The 23,098-nt window shown below is 39.2% G+C and overlaps 2 protein-coding genes across 6 annotated transcripts in view; one reads left to right on the top strand and one right to left on the bottom strand.

The window, feature by feature from the left end:
• The window catches only part of LOC126251632 (F-box only protein 32), a 554,853-nt gene extending 540,375 nt beyond the window's left edge, over positions 1-14,478 (top strand). Inside the window, exons 8-9 of the mRNA XM_049952177.1 lie at positions 9,684-9,920; positions 13,297-14,478. Of these exons, the coding sequence (XP_049808134.1) occupies positions 9,684-9,882 (199 nt within the window). The 3' untranslated portion in view covers positions 9,883-9,920; positions 13,297-14,478. The remainder of the gene's footprint in view (positions 1-9,683; positions 9,921-13,296) is intronic.
• A 2,092-nt stretch (positions 14,479-16,570) lies between these two features.
• Positions 16,571-23,098, bottom strand: part of LOC126251314 (uncharacterized) — a 214,016-nt gene continuing 207,488 nt past the window's right edge. For all 5 annotated transcript variants that reach the window (XM_049951641.1, XM_049951640.1, XM_049951639.1 and 2 more), the window contains one exon: positions 16,571-17,643. In XM_049951641.1, coding sequence (XP_049807598.1) covers positions 17,225-17,643 — 419 coding nt within the window. In that variant the 3' untranslated portion in view covers positions 16,571-17,224. The remainder of the gene's footprint in view (positions 17,644-23,098) is intronic.

Here is a 23,098-nt window from a genome sequence, read left to right as displayed (position 1 = left end):
GTACTTTAACTGTTCAGAAAACTGACCATTCTTAAAGGAAAAGTTATAAATGTGGTTATGTACAGGGCTAACATGTGCAGCACAGTACTTTAATATCCTGCTAGGCACTCCTTCATATCTATGAGAGTCCTTAGTCTTCAGTGATTTAATTATTTACTCAATCTCCCCCTTGTCTGTATCACAGAGGAGTATTTCAGACCTCAATCTCGGAAAGGCATTTTCCAAGAGAGTTATATGATTCCATGTCAAAACTAAATTTTTATTTAATGCATTAGCAGTGCTCGGAAAATGATTGTTAAATACTGTACATAAATTTGACTTATCAGTAACAGAAATATTTTTACTATGAACTGACTTTATATTGTCGACCTTGTGCTGCTGACCAGACCTTCAGAACTTACCATATGGTTTTAATTTTATCTTGTGAATTAGCTATTCTATTTGAGCATCACATACTCTTTGTCTTCCTAATAATATTTTTAAGCACCTTACAGTACTGTTTGTAATGGGCTACTGTAGCTTGAGTGTGGCTACTTCCAACATTTTGATATAATTCCTGCATATTACCCTTACCCCACTAATCAGCCACCCAGGCTGCCTTTTACTGCTAGTACCACATTTAGAACATTCTAATGGAAAGCATCTCTCAAAAGCATGATAAGTGTGTTAAGGACAGCATTATATTTGTCATCTATGTTATTGGCACTATAAACGTCCTGCCACTCTTGTTCCTTGACGAGGTTTAAAAAACTCTCTATTGCTGCTGGATTAACATTCCTACATAGTGACATTTTGTTTGAGTACAAAAGCCTTTTAGTGTTAAAATTTGTGCATCATGATCTGAAAAACCATTCACCCTTTTACTAACAGAATGCCCATCCAGTAATGAAGAATGAATAAAAATGTTGTCTATGGCTGCACTACTGCTCCCCTGCATCCTAGTTGGAAAAAACACAGTCTGCATCAGATGCTATGAATTTAGAAGATCTACTTTTTCTTGTACAATCATACACAAAATTAATACTGAAGCCACCACATATAACTAATTTCTGGTACTTCCTATAAAGTGAATCAAGAACCCTCTCTAGCTTGAGCAGAAATGCTCTGAAGTGAGAGTGGGTGGACATGTAAACAACAAAAATTAGATGTTTAGTTTCACTAAATTCAACTGCTCCTGCACAACATTCAAATATCCGTTCTGTTCAGTGCAGTGATATGTCTATTGACTCAAATGGAATACTGTTGTTGTTGTTTTTTGCATATGTGGCCACTTCCCCACGCCACAAGGAACTCCTTGAAAAACAGTCAGGTAATCTGTATCCTGGTAAAGGAAGCCTCTGAATTGTCAAATTATTTAAGTGGTGCTCATGTATACCAATAATTTCAGCTCAACATCTATAATACCTCTTATATTTTGATGAAATATATTAATTCCTTCTCTACTTGGAAACATGACATACCCTGAAGGTGATTCCTTTGCTAGAGGGACTTCCTTTAAAGAGGTATACCTTCCTTTAATCTCAAAAAGGCGCAGCTCTAACACCTATTACTACAGAAATTTTTCCATGAGTGATCCTGCCACCACCAACTACACTGTTACCTATAAGCTTTGCTAGTCTCCCCTTCCCACACCTATTGAGGTGCAGGTCATGCCTAGTGAAACCTGATCTACTGATACACTCAACCAGTACCACTGTAATGTGACCCATGCCCTCTGCCATCAGTGCCTTCTCCAGCATCATGTTATCGCACCTAACAGCCGCATTAAGATGAGGCTGATCACGATGCTCAAACAGTTTCAGGAAATGCACATTCGTGCCACAAGTTTGAGTAGCTGTCTTCACTAGATCACCACCTGCATCATATTCCCCGTCCCTATCAAGACTAGTCCCTGCTCCACCTACTATCGCTACCTGATCCTCCTTCGTACAATTCCTACATAACTCCCCTATGCTGTCAGTCAACTGAGCCAACCCTGCACTAGGCTTCACAGTGCTGGTGACCTGGTACTCACTCCCCATGACACTGGAAATAATGTCAATATAATATTTTAAGTATGTCATCTTTTTCTGTAATATTACTATTTATTACATATCCAGTGAGCAACTGAATTAGACACCAACCTAGTAGCATGTAGCAGCCCCTTTCAGGTTAATGATAATGAGAAAATTTCAGAAGACACTGAAAGCATTACAGAACCATCCTGATCCACAACCATGGAACAACCAGCCCCAACTCACTGTGATTGGTCAGAGCTGGGCCCATGATGTGCCTATGTTGTTTGTGGTGTCCAAGATAGACAGTACAGGACAAGTAACAATGTATGCCATACAACCACTATCATGACTGTGGAGTGTTTCTCATACTATTCTGTCACAATTCAGGAGGGATGGAATGGAGCACTATCTTGCTGAAGGTAGGGTGTTGTTGACGAACAGCTGGATGCACATACTGACAGAGGGTTCCTACGTAGCTCGCGGGTGAGTTAGCTTTGGTTCATGTATCTGGATCCCCAATTTGTTCTGCGTACATATCCTGACACATAAAAATCTCTTTTCAACTGCCTTAGCTGTGCCCAGTTGGCAAGTGAGATGCGCTTATTTGTTTCATGTGTCCACCATGGCATTTCTGCAATTTTTTTTGATCTCTGTGCACTGTGGCAAGTCTGATCAGACAGTCTCCCATGGCCTTTGCACCCGTAGGGAGGAAATTGAGTTCTGTATCTTGTCACTACTTGCTGATGTTTTCTGGCAATGAATTGGTGGGTGGTACACTGCAGTATGCTCCCTGAATAAAGTTACCTACAATCATTCTTGATATGATGGCATGGAAAAGTCCATACTGCTTATATAACAACAGCTGCAGTTCCTCACAGATCAAGCATTCGTGACCTAATGCACTGACACTGTACATTTTGACCAATCCTGAGCTTAGGCTACTACACTGTCACCCAAGTCAAGGCTTGAGGATTCAAAGTTACACAATGTGTGAACTATTCCAATTGACGTGACAATGGCAGTAGGCTCTCTCCAACAGAACAGAAATCTCAATTTCAGTTGTGTTCATGAAGTTATAGCACTTATTACATATATATGAGGCATGTCCAGAAAGTATTGTTCTGGAAAAAACCTCCAAAACATTTTTTTCAAACCAAAATGTATTTTTACAGATAAGAGCTTTTCCTAAACTATTCTTCTACATAGTTGCCACTATTGCTCAGACATTTGTCACAACAGGAAACCAAGTTTTCTATTCCCTCTTCATAGAAAAATGCTGCCAGTGGAAACATCCACTGCTTAACACTTATTTTTTGCGTCATTTTCTGCTTGCTCAATTCCTTTCCAAAGGTGAAACTGTCAGTGGGGTACAATACTGTGAAACAATGAGGAAACTTTGGTGCACAATTCAAAATAAAAGACATGGACTGCTCAGTCAAGGCACTGTCTTGCTTCATGACAACAAATGTCTCCATTTTGCTGGTGTCACTCAAAATCTTATTCAACAATGTGGTTGAGAGTAGTTCAACCACCTGTCGTACAGCCCCAGTCCCCACCTGCCAACTACCACTTGTTCTTGAACTTGGGTCATGATCATGGAGGAAGGTACTTTGACAACAATGATGACTCAAAATGCAGTGTTAAGAAGAGGCTGTCTCCACTGGTGGCATCTTTCTATGAAGAGGGCAAAAAAAAAGTTTGTTTCCCCACTATGACAAATACCTGAACAATAGTGGCAACTACGTAACAAAATAATTTAAGAAATGCTCTTTCTTATAAAAATAAATTTTAATTTGAAAAATTGTTTTTATGAGTTTTTTTCCCCAAACAGTACTTACTTTCTGGGCATGCCCCATATTTTCAATGAGTAACCCTAGCTGCATAGTGAAAGAACAATGTTGCGACTGTTCTAGAACACTGCTCAAGTGTGTGGGACCTGTACCAAATAGGACTAACGCGGTATATTTAATGTATACAGAGAAGGGCAGCACGAATGGCCACTGGTTTGTTCACGCAAGAAATTTAATATCTTTAAAACTCATTTTACATCCATCTTCCAGGCTGTATCTGGACTAAAGATCAAAATATCTGCCTTGTACAGTGAGAACAAACAGTTTTAAAGTATCAGTAGTAAGGTTCCATTTCTTGTGCAAACACACAAAATCAGGATGGTAACAAATATCTTACCAAGGGCAAAATAATATGATGACTCTATGCTTGTCACAAGAAAATGAAGACATAGTTGTTTTATATCCCTTTGGAGAAACAGCACTATCTTCATTAAATTTGTAACATCCCCCTGTCATCCATTGTCTCCAGGGAAGACTTCCTCCAGCTTATTGGTCAACTTACTCACCCATTTTTACTGCTCGGTGGCTTTAATGCCACCATCCCCATGGGGCTCTTACATAGGTGCCCTTCCAAGACGTGTCCTCTTGGCTGACCTCAATCAAATCAATTTCATCTGTCTGAACACGAGTACCCACATTCCCTTCAGACTCCACGCTCACGTATTCCCATTTGGGCCTCTCGTTCTGCATTGCTCAGCTTGCCTGTCATCTCGAGTCACCTGTTCTCTCTGACATGTACTCGAGTGACCACTTCGCCATGTGTTATCTGTTTGCAGCCTCTTACCCCACCTAAGTGTAAATCCAACTGGCAGCTTTCTAAGGCTGACTGGAGGCTTTACTTCTCCCTAGCGACAAACATCATTGCCCCAGAATGAAATTTTCACTCTGCAGCAGTGTGTGCGCTGCTGATATGAAACTTCTTGGCAGATTAAAACTGTGTGCCAGACTGAGACTCGAACTCAGGATCTTTGCCTTTCGCAGCCAAGTTTCATCATCTCTCCATTTGTGATAATCAGGTAGAATACCTTACCAATGTTGCCCTTACCACTGCAGAATGTTCCATTCCTCGCACTTCACCTTTACTGCACTGTGTCCTAGTCCCTTGGTGACAGAGATGTGTCACAGCGCAATTCACTCACAGAGACTTGCTTTCTGTGTTTTCAACTGTCATCCTACGATGGCGAACTGTATTTGTTACAAACAGGTGCATGCACAGTGTCATCACATTCTTTGCAATAACAAAAAAGCTAACTGGATTTCATTTACTACCTAGTCCTTTTTAACAGTTCCATACCTGTTCTGTTGTGTGGGCCAACCTCCGACAACTCTCTGGGGCCAAGGTCCATTCCCAATTTCCAGCCTGACTGTAGAAGATGATGTCATTGCAGACCACTTTGCTATCTCCAACACCTTAGGCCGCTATTTTGTGGAGAGTTCGAGCTCTACCTACTATCACCCCGCCTTCCTCCACTGGAGGAGGCTCAGGTGATACCTTTCTCCCCTCAGGACGTGAATGCTACAATGCCACCTTCACCATGAGGGAGTTAAATCATGCTCTCACAACATCCCAATCCTCCAGCCCAGGCCCGGACGATGCTCACATTCAGATGTTGCAGCACCTTTCACTTGCATGCAGGCAAGTACTTTCTCCTTCATATGTACAATTGCATCTGGGCAGAAGGCATGTTTCGCAGATGCCTACCTAAGCCCGTTAAGGACAAACACCTTGCTTCTAGCTACCACACCATTTCTCTCACTAGTTGTGTTTGCAAGGTGATGGAAAATGCGATTCATGCCTGGCTGGTATGGTGACTAGTGCCTCGCAATTTACTAACCACTGCACAGCACAATGTGGATTTTGAGTGCATCATTCTGTAGTTCACTATCTCACTTTGTCACAATTGATTTTTTGCAGAAATACCAGACTGTGGCTACGTTTTTTGATTTGTAAAGAAGCCTATGACATCTGCTGGAGGACTGGTATCGTCCCTACTCTATAAACATGGAGCTTCCGAAGCCACCTGCCCCATTTCCTTCATGAATTTTTAAAAGACAAAGTTTTCAAGATTCGTGTGGGATCTACCTTGTTGGACACCTTTATCCAGGAAAACGGGAAGCCTCATGGTTCCATCCTGAGTGTCGTCCTCTTTGCTATAGCCATTAACCCTTTTATGGCTGTCTCCCATCAGACATATCTGGCTCCCTTTTTGTCGATGATTTTGCAATTCTCCGTGGACTTGTCCCCTTGATCAGTGCCTTCAGTGATGTCTTAATCATCTTTACTCTTGGAGCATCGACAATTACTTGCCCTTTTCCACTGACAAAACCGTTTGTAGGAATTTCTGGTGGCACAATGAGTTTCTTCCACTGTCTTTACATCTTGCTCTTCCGTTTGCTGAAACTACTAAGTTCCTCGGGCTCATGCTTGAGAGGAAACATTCTTGATCCTCCCATGTTTTCCCTGGCTGCCTGTGGTCCCTCAGTGTCCTAAGTGGTACTTTTTGGAGAGCAGTCGGACCACCCTTCTCTGTTTATACTGATCCCTTCTCTGTTCGAAACTAAACTATGGGTGTTTCATTTATGCATACGCACATCCAGCAATCATACACTATCTAAATACTATCCACTGTCATGGAATCCGTTTGAGAGCATGTGTGCAGAAGCTGTCAAACTACCGTTGTCATACCAGCGTGATGATCTACTCAGTAGATAGGCATGCCATTTGTCTGCTATACCTGGGCACCCACCCTATGCCTCCTCCTCCAATGTCACCTTTGACCGCCAGTATGGGGCATGTCCCTCTTCTATGTTACCTCCTAGAGTTTTCGTTCAGCTATTGCTACAGCAGCTTACTTCACGCTACCTGCCACTTTCCTGATGGGTCTAAACCCTTCACCACCTTGTCTTTGTGCGCCACCCATGTTACCTTTGACTTCACTCACTTCCTAAGGAAACTACCCCAGATTCGATCTCTTGCTGCAAGTTTCTTGACCTTCACACACTGAACTTAGTGATAGCACTTTTGTGAACACTGGTGGCTCTCAGACTGATCATGGTGTCGGCTGTGCCTTCATCATTTGCACCAACGATTTTTAGTATTGGCTTTCAGAACACTGCTTAGTATGTACAGCAGAGCTCTTTGTCCTCTATTAGGACACACAGTACATCCAGCGACACAGGCTTTTCAATTTTGTCATCTGGTCTGATTCTCCCGGTGCCCTTCAGAGCCTCTGTGTGCTGTACATAGTCCATCCGTTAGTGCAACAGGTCCAAGAAAGCTTCCACCTGCTCGCTCTTGAGGGAGTCACTGTGATGTTTATGTGGGTTTCTGGTCACATCTGTCTGATGGGAAACGAGGCTGCGGACACTGCTGCCGAGGCTGTAGTCCTCAGCTCACTAGTTCTTCCATTCCTGTCGATGATCTCTGTGTTGCCATCTGTCAGCAGGTGGTGTCACTTTTGGATCACTACTGGTCTCCCAACGGCTTGGCCAACCATCTCTCAGCCCGCTCACCAAAAGATCATTTTAGCAAGGTTAGGTATTGGGCACTGTTGTTTTAGCCATCGCCATTTGTTAAATGGTGAACCCTCACCACTTTCTGCTTATTGTCATCAATCATTGATGGTACACCATGTCCTGAAGGGATGCCCATTTTTTTAAGCCACTTACATTCTAATGTATGTTTGCCGTCTGAGTTAGAGGCCTTTTTAGCAAATGACACGTGAGCTGTCGCCTGCATTTTACTTTTTATCTGCCTTAGCAATACAGCAAAGGACATTTAATCTTTAGTTCAGAACCTGCATTGTCTCTGTGGCGTATTTTGGGAATCTGTCTCCAAGACGAAGTCCTTTTTTAGCTTTCTTTCCAACCCATCAATTGGGCTTAACGTGTAGTAGCTTTTAACACCTTTTTTTTTTTTTAAATAAAATGTGACGATAGTGTCCATCCACCTACAGACAAAGCACACAAGAAAATCGTTGGTACAATGCCTAATTTGTAGAGACCATTAAGAATGACAGTACACTTGAATGCTGTCATGGTAAGCTTCATTGCAGTTTCTCCATGCATGGAGATCCCATTAGATAAAGCTTTGATGCTTTCCAGTAGAAACATGCCATAACTTCGTGGAAAGTTTGCTGGAGCAAGTTGAGACGACTCCCTGTGGAAGATAAGCTCATGAGGGTTTATATAGTAACAAAATGCCAACAACAAGGCATGATAGTTGATGAAAATATATCCCTTACCACTGCAATAGCCAAAGAGTGAGGAATATTGTCATGAAGAATCACACGTCCAATTGACACAACTGACATCACAGATTGTATTTTGACAAACAAGCCATGCAATAAAAGTCTCCACAATGATGTACCAGGGATGTAACCTGTGGGTAAAAGTAAATGAAGTCTGGGGTGCAAGCCTATCTGGGATTGAACCTGGGGCCTTCAGGAGTGCAGTACAGTGCTCCAGCTGCTAGACCACCAGGGCCAAGCTGTAGATAATGTGTTAAGAAACAAATTTTCAAATTGGAGATGGACAAGTGCTTTTTGTTAGAGACTCCTACCAAAAAAATAAACAAGTAAAGCAAAAATGCACAGTGTTACAATGGTAGCAGTAAAGAAGCATGCAATAAGATTGTCTTTCTGATTCTATAATGAAATAGTTTGGGTGGGCTGATAAAGAAAGAAAAATCTAAGACTTTTCAGTAACTAAAGTGTAGAAATTACACACACAGATGATAGACTGACAAGTATTTACTGTCAAGTGGCGAAGTTTAATGTAAAGTCAACAGAAACATTTAAAAGTAGAGAAAACTAGCCCAGCTTTTGGTACTATTGGTTCCCCTCCCCCCCTCAGTAAGGAGGAGGAGGACGAGATGGTCAATACTCTTGGCTGCTAAGGACCCACCAATTGTCAGGATGAGGGGAGACAAAGATGAAGAGGGAATATATCTTTGACCTGCTTCATTTTTGTCTTCCTACAATTGGGTTCCTCTCAGACTGGTGTTGGACTTCTCTGCCTCTTCCTTTTAATCTCAGTCGCATTCTGCACTGACAAAGGAACTAACAGTCCCAAAAGATAGAAACACACTTAAGTAGAAAAAGTAATCCTATTAGTAGTTCTTTTAATTTTACTGACAAAAGCCAGGTTCTGGCCCGACATTGTGTCTGCAATTTTCCTTCCCATATTAGCAGTAAATATCCTAAAATAAATATCTTTAAGCTTTAGATAATAAGTACTATGTAGAGAAATGTTATTAGTCACTTTATCTATATGCATTAAAATGTAAGAGCCACTTCCAGAGAGAAGTCAACAGAGGCTGTTTTGTATGGAGAGAAAAAAATTTATACAGAAAATGCTGGTATCTAAAATTGTCTTTTGGAAAGTAAAAGGATATTCACACATTGGCCCTGCAAAACTTGTGTGTAGAAGCTATGATAAATGCATAACTGCATGTCATACAGTGCATGCATTGCTATATTATGGTTTGCTTCTACATCTGTGGCACCCAGTGCAACAGTACTATGAACTCAAAATTGAAGTGGAACAAAGACCTCATTGTTTAAGGATACTATGTGGATAATTAGACAACAGAATCTGACAAACTGCATGTATTCTGTCTTGTAGTATTGCTGACAAATACTTTTGCAATGTGAAATGGTTTTTTAAGTTCCAGATTATGTATACTTTTAGAATAATATTCTACAACTGAAAGTATTCCTGATATTTTGCTCATTTATCATTGACATATTCCTAAATGTGTAAAACTGATAGCAGGTTTTAAATGATATAATGCCATGTGAACGAGGAAATTTGAGAGACTGCTTTTATTTTACAGAGCCTTTGGTTTGCGAGAAGAATATGCAGAAATGATACAATTGTGTAGAAGTTGCCGCTGTTTGTTTTGGAAATCTATTGGACATCCTTGCATTGTGGACCAAGATCCAGAATTCCAGGAGAAGTTGGAAAATGTTGACAAGAACACACTTTATGTACCCATACCACCTCAAGCCTTCCTGAAATTCTTCTCTCTGTGATATGGGAAATTCTACAGAAGAATTTATTCTGCAAGAAGGTCAGCCTGTTTTCATTGCGTGTATTGTATAACTGTTTAACAGCCACAACAAACATCTTTGTTTAAACCATTTGGTCAAAATGTCCATTATTTTTAATAGTATGGAGACTGGTCTAGTGATTGAATGATATGCATTTTGCAGTGAATGAGTCTACAACTGCACAAAATAAATCTTAAGTGATTCGCATAGAGAATATCAAAATGTTCTCTAGCTTAGACTGATCAGTGTAGTACTGGTAATCACATGGAACGTAGCTCTGTCCTTTCCGTTTTATCCTCATCAATCACTTATGTGTGTCTATTTATTATTGCCTTAATTCATAAAACTACTTTCACTATTAAATCTTCTTTCTTATATCTCATAACTGCATATACTGCATTTATGATTATTTTCACTTCAAAGTATCCAAGAGCGCTATTGAACTGCTGTACTACTGCCTTACCAAATTTTCCATGTTTTAATGAGACTCCTCTCTTCTCATTGTGTCTCACTATTATTATATTTTAAGAGGCACTTTTTTTAGCATCCTGCCCCAGTGACGTGATTAACCCTTTAACATCGGTGACATGATATCGAAACTTCCACATAAGTAAGCTCTGCTATACACAGAAATATTATGTCAGCAAAAAGATGCATAGCACTGGACTAAATACGATAATATGATGTACATTTTCTTCATTCTTCTTTTGCATCTGCACTGTGTAAGTTGGAAGAAATTACTTGTAGTGGCTGTTACGTTTGAACTTTCAAATTATTGGATATTATTACTTCTCGTATGAAATATACAGTTATCAATGGAAAATCCAGGATGGAAGTAACAGTATTATGAAATGAATAGTTGCTGGGTCACAGGTACAACATAAAGACTGACATTTCAGTGACTGCTTCACAGCCTGTACCATATGGATCCTCCTCACCAACATCAGCTGTCCAGAATTGCATAGGTGGGATCTCTCCCTGTAGTACACCCTATGTTCCCGTAACCCTCCTGGCCTCAACCTTCGTTAGTCATTGTCCAACACCTATCTATCACCTTCCCTGTTCACGCTCTGGCACTACACAACCCTCGGTTCCACATATGCGCCCACACTCTCTTTACTTCTTTGCTTTCCTGCTCTTCTCCTGCCCTCTGTCAAACCTCCTGACTGCATCTAGCTGCCCTATTCTCTCCCCACCTTGTCCCTCCCCACCAACTGGTTGCCTCTCCCATCATGCGCTGCTGCTCACAGTCTGACCTAAGCAGCCAGAAACTTTGGTTGTGTGTGTGTGTGTGTGTGTGTGTGTAAAGAAACATTCCACATGGGAAAAATATATTAAAAACAAAGATTCTGTGACTTACCAAACGGGAAAGTGCTGGCGGTTGCGAAAGCTTGAAATTTTGTGTGTGTTCTTTTTATTGGGTCTATCTGCCAGCGCTTTCCCGTTATATATATATAATTTCCGATGAATTCCTTGTGACTCAAAGCTCACTTTCTGACAGTCTTTTTGTTGTGGCTCTGCAATTCAGCATCTCTGCTATATGGTGAGTAGCAACTAACCTTTTCATAACATTGAAATGTACAATTAATTGTAGATAACGCTTGTCCCTACACCTTAATTTTTAAAAGGGACATCATCTATGCTTAACAATATAAGAAATTCTTTACCATATTACATGATATGTGGACAGGTCATTTTCCTTTCTGTTATCATCAGTGTTCAGTTTTACTCTACATAATATATTTCATATAAGCAGGGCTAATTTAAGGCTGAAGTGGGGTCCAATTTAACGCCAAAGTGCTATAAGCAACCGCTTGGTTTGCCCGAGACCAAAATTTGCTTACAGGGTGTACTATCATTAGTACTGAAAACAACAGATTTCCACAACCACTAAATGTGAGATTTATTTTTAAAGGTGTTATCAAGAAAATCCAACAGTCTGAGGTGGGATAGGGGTGTAAAATAATATATTGTGTGTTTGGAAAAATGTTTCAAACTAGACCTGCACTGAATTACCAGTTGACAAGTCTAGAAACAAAATAAAAATTAACAGAAATGTGAGCACAACTGATAATTTGAATAAAAGCATTGTTATATATTACTACAATTAATGAGAATATATTTTGAGCTGAGAAACAAAAGGAAGATGTTAAAGCTCTGCTTATCTGCTTTACATTTTATAATTGTAATATATACTAAATAGGTCACAAAATGTTTTGTCTCGATCAAGGACAATGTTTCTTCTACTTTGAAGGGTAAAAGTAGCGTAAGGGATGATGATCTTTGAGGAGTGATTTATTAAGTACTCTTATTTGTAAATGAAATTTTATTAATGGTCATTGTGACGAGTATACTTCCCTACATATATAACTGATATGGATATTACTATGCTTTTGACACAAGTAACACTTAGATCTTTAACTGAAACAAAGTCTGAAGTGCAAAACAATGCTTTATCCATTTCGTTGGCTAGGGCACACCATGAAAAGATATTTACTTCATAGACATAAACCTCAGTTGGCCAAGGCTTGGAAAAGAAATAGGCTGTGGACTTCAAGAAACAATGTTATCATTGCCAGACGGTGATTTTAACATTGTTATTCCTCTTTGTCGATCCAGAATGATAACTATTGCAGAACCTCATTCCGAAGCAAACACTGAACCATGAGGTATTTATTTGTATCACTCCCTCCTTGCCCCACAATCATGAACACAGAAATAAATACATCTGATTATTTGTCAAGCTTTCATTTTCATGTTTCTTTAGCTGGCAAAAAAATCATTTTTTCCCCAATTCTCAACCAACCAACAAAATTTCAGGGTACAGAAAAAGTAACCATCCACCTGTAGCTTATTAATATGTAGCATGTTGGCATGTGTAACAGCATACACACTTCTGACTTGAAGGAGTGCTAAGTAGTGAAGTACAGAGACTCCCAAATACACTGATCTACAGCCACAGCTACAATTATTGAAGAAAATAAATAATGGTCAACCAAATCACAGCACTAATTGCTTAAAGCAACAGTTGCTCCATTTGCCCCTCTTCCTCCCCTCCATAGATAGATTCTCAAGAACTTTTTGCGTATTTCCCATTTAATGTATGATTTCCTTAAGAGGTAGACAGTGTTTTATAAACAGTAAAGGTACATCAATGGAGTTCTAATGAATTTTTAGTAATTTTTAAAATAGTTGATTGTAATACATTTTTAAATTTGTACTGGTTCTTTGTATTGTTTCTCCTAATGTTCACAAGTTGGGACACATAACATTGTTCTTATATGTAGCTATTTTATGAATGTACTTCATTTTGTGCACTGAAGACGATACTACAAATTGTGATTCTTACACATAAAATTCATATTGTACTTACAGTTTTCTGTGCTTCTGTTACAGAGAAAAAAATTGGAAGGCTAATGTTGCAGTCAAGATCTGAAGCAGCCTTTGTTCATAGACTCTACATAAACTTGGTGCAACATTGTTAAAAATAGTCCAGCTCTGACGTTAAAACTGCATTAAAATAAACATATAAAAAGTGAATCATATGAACCTTTAAAAAGTGACTTATTTTTGTGTGGTTTTTGGAAATGTTGGGGTTAAGCTTAAAATGTATTTCTATTGAGAATGAAATAAGTTTTGATTAAATTCGTAACAGTTTTAGAGAGATCAGTGTTCTTGTGATTACATAAGAAACAGTCATTGTTTGTAAATACAAATGTACCATTTACTTAATTTCTGGAGATGTGTATGATAATTACCTTGTAATCAGTAGTTGTGCTATTCACTAGTCAAGACACAATATGTGCCGTAGCTGGCAGCTAAACTGATTAGATTGAAAGTAAGCCAATGTATGTGTCTCAATCTTGACAAGTTCAGTATTTTCTTACGTACACTGGAATTATATTGCAACTCACAGCACTTAAATATGGGAAGCTCATGAACAATTCCACTCATTTCAGTAGTATCATTACAGTGTTTATATGAGTGTAAAAAAACTTTGAGAAAGCTCTATGAATTCTGATGGTTAAAGAAGTGTCATTTTATTTTGTGCTGTTGTCATTTGCAGTGTTCCTTTGTTTCATTTTGTGATATTAGAATGTGGTGAAAGTTCAGCTCATTTCAAAAAATTTGTTTAGTTGGGTTATACACATGACATCTTTCAAAATGTATTAATTTGATGAAAGGACAATATAAACTGTACAATAATCTTTTGTCTTCCAATGTATGGTAATTTAGATCTCAATTATAATTTTACACTATGATCTAATATTGGTTGAGCTGTTTGAATAATTATTATTAGAGTTCATGAGTGGCTCTTGCTTATTTGAGCTGTGTTGTGATGTTCACACAATTCTTATTGTATAAGTACATTCAACTCTTAGCTTTGAACCAAACTATTATGACAAAGAATTTTTCTGCTATGTACTGGATAGCATTTTATATTTTGAAAATTCTGTTGTTTCTACAGTGACTTATCAGTTCAGAAAGCAAGGTTCAGAAGTACATTAAATGTGTTCTGTGAACATTTTTATATCATTTATTTGACATTGACTTAGATGAATAAAGTTTTGAAATGAAGTGGTTTACCACCTTAAATGATGCTGTAATGCATTCCAACTTTCATTGCTGCAACCACTAAATATCCTCCTCCTTTCCCACCTTGTGATATAAGAAAGAGGTTAATTATTAATCCATTAGTTCTTGACCTCCTTCAGTTCAGTCATTTCTTTCTAATTCAAGCAAAAGTAAAAAAGGTAAGTGTGAAGAAGAAACAATAAAGAGAATAAAAAGTTTTTTCATAATAGTCTCACGACAACCACAAATGCCTTAATGATTTGAATAATTTGACTTTCCTTAGTTTACCTGGCCAGGTAGCTATGCCCTGGGATGGGATAAGGAGGTGAACTGACCCCGGATCAAACCTGCCTGGTAGTTTCATGACAAGATCCAGTGTGTAGGCCAGCCTAGACGTGGTGTTAAGGCAGTTTCCCACATGTCCCTACGTGATACTGAGCTGGTAGCCAAGTCCAGTCTTAGTTACACGAGACATAAACATATAGAAAACTTTGCTCATTTTTACATAAACAACACCACAAGCAGACGGTGTACGCACATTCCGTCCTGGGGTGACGGAGTGGTGAAAAAGGCATCTAACCACCCCTCAACTTAACCATGTCAAATCTGTGGATAACCATGCTGATCCTGTGCTGATCTGGCACAAAGGCACATGAAGACAATCTTTCCCTGGTGTACATATCTCTTCCTCTACTCCTACAAGTGTAGAATTTGCAAAAACTAATTTGGTTGCTGCTTTACTGCTGCATAATAGTTTAGAGAATACTGCAAATTCATTTTTAAATGATGACAGCTAAATGATATATACTTTAGTTACACATACAACTAACTTGTTCATGACAAACAGCTCTTATGAACTTAATGCATTGCCACAATGGAAAAGTTGACCTCAATATGACTCGCTTATTATTTGGACACTAACCTATAAATGAGCAGAGGCACCTGTTTAGGATGGAGGGGGCAGAAAAGGCTGCTGAATCAATTAAGCGGCAGTACTGTCAATATCAAAGTTTTCAGGTTACCCTTAAAACACTTGGAGGAATAACTGGATGATAGTGATTGGGGAGGGAAAGGGAGAAGGGCTACAAACTAACCGGCAAACACACCAGTATCAGCTCCTTGACTGTGCATGTGAATGCTTTTTCTGACAGGCTATTAATTTTTTTGCAAATGCTTTATGCCTATAGGTTACAGTCTTATTTGCTCCGAACAACAATGGTCTGTTGTGATTCCCCACCCACTCCCCCCTACCACCATCCCCTCCTGGATTATTTTCTTTTTCCAATCCCCATCTACCACTTTTTAGTCACTGAAGAGGTAATTACTGCTGCTTGTGCCTGTGAAAACTTTTTGTGACCTATGTTTGGACATTGGTTTTTGTGATGAAATAACAACAACTGAAAATACCAAGTATTTTGGTAGCAATATTATGAGAAGTAAAGTTGCTACTCACCATATAGCGGAGATGCTGAGTCGCAGATAGGCACAACAGAAAGACTCACATTTAAAGCTTTCGGTCAATGGACTTCGTCAACAACAGACACACACATACGCTCACACAAACTACTGCACTCTCTGGCAACTGGAACCACACTGCCAGTGTGACTGCAGGTGTGTGTGTGTGTGTGTGTGTGTGTGTGTGTGTGTGTGTGTGTTGGCGCACGCGCGCATGTGTGTCTATTGTTGACGAAAGCTTCCAGTGTCAAAATCTTTTTGCTGTGCCTATCTGCGACTCAACATCTCCACTATATCTTAACAACTTTCCTTCTCATAATATTGTTACATTCCATCCTGGATTTTCCATTGTTTGAGTATTTTTAAATCAATGGCTCTGTAATAGCTTTATGTTCTATAAATAATCTGAAACATTGATTAGTTAAAAAACCTGCAACCTTAAATTACAATATATTTTGAGTAGTCGAGGAAATTTACCATTTAATTTTCAGACATTCTGCACTCTGCATCTATGTCCACAAACATTCCACGTGATGACAAGGCAGTTACACAAAGCACTTTATGGTCTATTTTGAGGTGGGAGTGAATGTCAATGATATTATTAAATAATATATTTATTTAAAAAAATAGAAATCCCTAGTCTGCAAAAAAGGAAATGTGGCTGTATCAAATACAAGCTAAAACAAACAAGAAGTATCATCACATTAGCAACTAAAATAGCTGATGTAGTCAAAATAATTAAACTGGAATGACAACATCAGTTTCAAAACAGTTTTATCACTTAAAATAGGATTCTTACAATTATTTGTGTTACATTTTCATGCAATTAAAGTATGCTTCTGAATATAGCAAGTAAACATTACTTGTAAAAATAATAATGCAACTTTGGTCTTGGATGACTACTCACTTTGGCAACAATAATAGAAGGTTCCCCTGAATAGCTCCAAACCAAAAATAAGAATACAGAGTAGAAAAGATCATTGCTCTAAATACATACTGAGCTTTGGTTGTGATCACGAGACACTACATTTATGACTTACGGGGAACAAGTGATGATGATAATATTTGCACCTAAAAGGTGTTTTGTCCTCCAAGTTACAAATAAAATACAAGAAACCATCAGATAAGATAAATTTAAAAGACAGTACTATTGTGAAGCTAGTCAGAGATGTCATAGGCATAAACACATTTTAAGGAATGAATTATGCCATCTGCCTTACAATACACCAACAAGCAGTCACAAATTCACTAACAACAAAGGAACTAACATGCCTCCAATTTCTTAATACTTTTTTTAAAAGTAGCTCTGAAAATTATGTACAGCTGAAATTGGAATTTCATGCCACTTACAAAGATGGTTTATAACCTTTCTCATTTTTTCAAAGCTTCGGAGAGTTCTCATGATTTGTCGTATAGTTGAGTACTCAACATGAGTAGAAGATGCTTGCACTGCACCACACTGCGCTTGCCCAAATTGACTTCTTACAAGTGGCACATGATATGTGGCCATGTGACTGCAGACAAGAGGTAAAAGCAGAGGATGCAGGTGAGTCCATATTTCGACTGATAATGATACTCCCAAATGTCTTTCTATGATATTTTCATATTTCAGTTTTGCTGTCTTTAGCAGTGATTGTATTTCTTCAGGTATGTGCTCCTTTAGTTGTGGTTTTATATCATTACCTTCCAGAACATCTTCAAGTAGCACAATGCCTGCAACAACATGCCCAACACAAATTAGCAATATATTCATCAGCATGAAGAATGATTCAAAAAGATAGTGTGATGTCTGCATTGACACACTGTACTCCACAGACTGCATCATGTGGAATTAGGTACTAAATTATTACATACAGATCTTATAAATAAACAGCAATAGTATGGTTGACAAACAACAATCAATCAGTGTCAGACTTTATATAATACATTTGCTGCACTACAGTTAGTCAATTAGTTATTCATATGTTGCACAGATCGTAAGTGTAATCTCTTTGCTATTAAGTGAAATGAGAATGAGGTGCAGTGGTGGATTGCAATAGTCACTGCCTCTTCCAGTATAGTGTTTATGAATGAATGTTACAGTTACTTTCCAACTGCTGTATGGTTATTATGAACAAAATTCATAAAAGAGTAAACATTTTCTTCCAGGCTGATCATGTGCCACCAAAATAATGCAATGAGGCACTGGTGAAATGAAAATAAGAGAAGTAAATCATCTTTTTGACATTTTCGTTTCCAAAATTTGCTGTTATCCATGGTGACATAGTTGCAGAATTCACATGTGTAAGAAAGTGTGTAACATTTGGCTTCCAGACCACATTATTATCAATATAAACACGTCAGAATTTAAAATATTTTGTTCCATTTATTGATTTATCCTGAGGCATTATTTAAGATGATTTGATCAGGCACAGCGCAGCATACACTGAGGTGACAACAGTCATGGAATACGTGATATGCACATATACAAATGGTGGTAGTATCGCATACACAAAGTGTAAAATGGCAGTGCTTCAGCTGAGCAGTTATTTGTACTCAGGCGATCCACGTGAAAAGGTTTCTGACATTATTATGGTCCCACGACGAGAATTAACACACTCTGAACGCACAACAGTAGTTGGAGGTAGGCGCTTGGGACATTACATTTCAGAAATCATTACGGAATTCAATATACTGAGACCCACAGTGACAAGAGTGTGCCGAGAATACAAAATTTCAGGCACTACCTTTCACCATGGACAACACAGTGGCCAATGGTCTTCAATTAATGACCGAGAGCAGCGACATTTGTGTAGAATTGTCAGTGTCAACAGAAAAGCAAAACTACATGAAATAACAGCAAAATTCAAAGTGGGGCATACAATGAATGTATCTATTACAACAGTGCAGTGAAATATGGCATTAATGGGCTATGGCAGCACATGACCGACTAGAGCGTCTTTGCTAACAGCACAAAATCACCTGCAGTGCCTCTGCTGGGCTTGTGGCCATATCAGTTGGACCCTAAATGACTAGAAAACTGTGCCTGGTCAGTAATTACCAATTTTAATTAAGAGCTGATGGTAGGGTTTGAGTGTGGTGACACCCCAAGAAGCCATGGATTCAAGTTGTCAACAAGGCACTGTGCAAGCTTGTGATGGCTCCATAATGGTGTGGGCTGTATTTACTTGGAATAAACTGGGTTCTCTGGTCCATCTGGACAGATCATTATCTGGGAACGGTTATGTTCAGCTACTTGGCGACCATTTGCAGCCATTCATGGACTTGACGTTCCCAAACAACAATGTCATGTCACTTGGCCACAACTGTCCGTAATTGGTTTGAAGAACATTCTGGACAACTCAAGCAAATGATTTGACCACCCAGATCACCTGATATGAATCCCATCAAACATTTATGGGACATAATCAAGAGATCAGTTCATGCACAACATCCTGCACTGGCAACACCTTCGCAATTATACATGGCTATAGAGGCAGCTTGGCTCAATATTTCTGCAGGGGGCTTCCAATGACTTGTTGAGTCCTTGCCGCATTGAGCTGCTGCACTAGGCCAGGCAAAAGATGGTCTGACACAATACTGGGAGATATCACATGACTTTTGTCACCTCAGTGTATAACTAACTACATGCAGTGTCTTTCATCCAACTTCAGTGACAGTCCATCTGCAGAAAACTAGTTGTTAATTTTCAAGAAAACTTTACTTTTACAAGTGTTGAAGTTTCTCAATTAGGTTTGATTATAATACTTTCACTGTCAGCAGAGGTAACTGTTTCAGCAGTTTTCAGGAGTTCAACTGAGATATTGTTTCCATTTTATGCACAATATTTTGATGACCAACCTAGTCGGCTTCTTCAAGTGGTGCAAGTTGTGCTGCTATGTGTATTCACTGTCTGGTCAGAGTATAAGTAACAGCACACAACAACAACAACAATAATAATAGCACTCAGTGAATCATGCTGAGAAAACCTGAGAGATAATAACAATTTCAGCACCTTGAATATACAGAGGGGTTAACAAATGATTTATTGGGTTTTGACATCTTATAGCCTCAAATACTTAATGCCTCCCATTTGTACTAATATCCATTCGAAAGAGTACACTTTGAAGTTTTGTTTATATCATTCCTTTTTGATTCATCAGGTGGCAGAGTGGTAACAGTTCGCAAAATGGCGACTAATAAACAGAAAGCATTTTGCATGTTGCAATATGAGAAGACAGAATCCGTCACTAGTGTGTAGCATGGATTCCGAACACAGTACAACATACAGCCACCAACTCACCAATACATTCTGTGATATTATCAATAGTTCAAAGATACTGGCTGCCTCTGTAAGGAAAAGCTCTGAGTGACCACCTGTCACGGAGGAAACAGTTGAGAGCATCCAATATGCATTTCTTCCTAGCCCAAAGAAATCCACGTAATGCAAGGCAGCCAACTGTGTGCAAGATTCTGCAGAAACTGTATCACATACAGCTGTTGCAACACTTATAGCCAAATGACTGCACCGTCAAATGTGAATTTTGTGAAAGTTTCCAGGAGTTCGGGGTGATATTGCTTAATGGAGGAGGTGTGTTGTAGCTGGTTCGTGATGGTGATTGGAGGACTAATATGTGTAGATATGACATGGGCAATTTGTTTGTGGACTGTGTCTGCCTGTGAAGAACTTAGTATGACCTTCAGCATACTGGGCTAAGAATATGTGCTGTGCATGGGTGACCAGACTGCTGCAAAAGCCGTTTTACTGTAGAGGATATGGTAGCTTTCAAACCAGTGGTGCTGCCAATGGTTGGTGGACTTGATGTGGACAGAGGTTTTTGATGGACATATCAGAGTGACATAGGTCAGTATACAAGATGGCCGCGAATTGGATTGAGGAGGACTAAGTTAAGTTGACAGGAGTTGGTGGAAAAATGAGGGGTGTGGGTGTCTTCCTGTGAGTCCATATCATGAAAGTATCTCTGAGTACTCTGACCCAGACAAGGGGTTTCGGACCTTGGCTGGCTAGGAAGGTTTCCTCATTACGACTCATCATGAACAACGTGGCATAGGAGAGTGCCAAGTGGATATCCAATGTTTAAGGATAGAAGTGGTTGATAGGCAATGAAATAAATAGTTTGTGTGTTTTATATGGGAAGCTAGGACGGAGCCAATGGATAGAAGCTGTTAGTCATCATCAACTGAGATTCTTTATCATGTGAGCTTAGTAACCAGCAACAATATGGCACCCAGGATGCTTAGGTTTATGGGTTTAAGAAGCATGTGCATGTGCAAGATGTAACTGGGGTAAGATGCGAGATGGATTTGGGGGAGACAGTCTGAGATGGAACAAAGGGTTTGAGTAATGACTGGAGGTTATGCTGGACTTTGTCTGTCCCCCACAGTCTTGGCACCAGTGGACAGAACATCTGTAATAATGAGCACGTCCTTACCCATGATGCTGAGGTATTGTAGCTGAAAGAGGCAAGCAACTGATGGATACCTTCTGTCAGATAATCACAGTGGTTCATCATGACAGTGTGTAATGGATCTGGGAAATGTTATTTTTTTTTACCATATTTTTCGATACCGAAGTGTAAATGTTTTCTTATATTTTTGTCAGAATTTATTATAATTTGTCTTATTATATGTTAATTTACCTCTGTTTTTGAGAGTGAAAGCATATTGTTTACTATTAGGAAATGTATCGAAGAACAGCAAAGAGACTGATTACAAATGGAAACTTGTGGATTGTGTAAAGTATCTTTGACGTTGGAGTCGTCTTTAACTATAGTCAGTCGGCAGCTAACTTTTTGTGTGTGTGTGTTGATGGAAGAACAATGTGAAGGTCGAAGTCATGAATAATTTTGAATTATGTTACTATTATTTTTGTATTGACTAAAAAGAAGAAACTACATTTGAAGAAACTGTATTTGAAACACCAAAATGAGAGAAACACTTTGAACCACGTCTTTTCAGCAGCCGACAACGATGCATTGTGGAATCATACTTAGACAACTGAAGCCAAGACTTATATCGCCTTGCAAACATCTAATGGTAAAGGTACTGTCACGAAATATGGCAAATTTAAGTTTATAAAAAAACAGTGACCATATTTCAAGTGCTGGAGCTTTTGCAGGAAGGATGATCAAATCACAGGCTATCTTAGAGATGTGGGTGAATGTTCTTTCCTCCATTGTGAGGTTTGTCTTATTGGTAAAGGACACACAAAAAGAGGACAAGGCGGGATTGGATATAAGAAATTGCAGAAAGGTGGCCAGGAGTTAACAGGGTAGGAGATAGGGAGGGTTACAGTTGGACAGAGGTACGATATGGGTGAGGAACATTGAATTTTGGTCAGAGAAGTTGGTGGCAAGAAGGGCTTTCACTGTAGGGTTCAGGAAAAGAAGAGTAGGTCCCTAACAAATTTAGCAAGACTAGAAGCTCTGTCCCATACAGTCTAGCCACCAGTGGACAGCACATTTATAATAATGAGCAAATCCTTGCCCAGTAAGCTGAACTCAGGCCTTCACAGATAAGCATTACTCTCCAGATCTACATTCTGTATGCTGCTGTTACCAGCTTTCAAGTGTGAGGGCAAAAGGCTGCCAGCTATACTGCCTGAACGTCACATTTGCCTACAACTGCAAGAACAGTAAGGCACTGCCACAGAAAAAAATAAAAGTACACATGTGATTGGTTGTGTTACACACGTGAAATGTTAAGAAAACCATGAAAATATCATAGCAATGTACAGGCTTCTGTGAAATTCAAGGTTTTATTAATGCCCATTAAAGATGTCACTGATGGCATAGGAAAGATCTTGCCAAATGGAACATTGCTGTAATCTACAAAACAGTCTAAAAAATACAGGAATACAATGTTGGCCACAGGCATATGTAAACCACTGGAAAACACTAGAATTTGTAAGATTCTGTGTAGCTGTGGGGATGTGTACATAGGTGCTACCAAGAATGGCCATAAAACAAGAAGAAGAACACAAGGAAAACTGTACAAGGAGAGAACCAGATGGATTAGCTGCTGCAGAACATGCACTGCAGCATGGGGTTCAGTTTTCATAAAACTGAGGTACTGGCAAGCAGAAGTGAATACGCTGGGCAACTATACAGGTAGCCCGCAGAAATTGCTAAACAACCCAATAATTTTAATTGGAAGGGAGAGGGTGTAG

Source organism: Schistocerca nitens, chromosome 4, assembly GCF_023898315.1.
Source record: "Schistocerca nitens isolate TAMUIC-IGC-003100 chromosome 4, iqSchNite1.1, whole genome shotgun sequence".
NCBI lineage: Eukaryota > Metazoa > Arthropoda > Insecta > Orthoptera > Acrididae > Schistocerca > Schistocerca nitens.
Note: the sequence above shows the minus strand (reverse complement) of the source record. Positions and strands in the feature narration are given on the sequence as shown.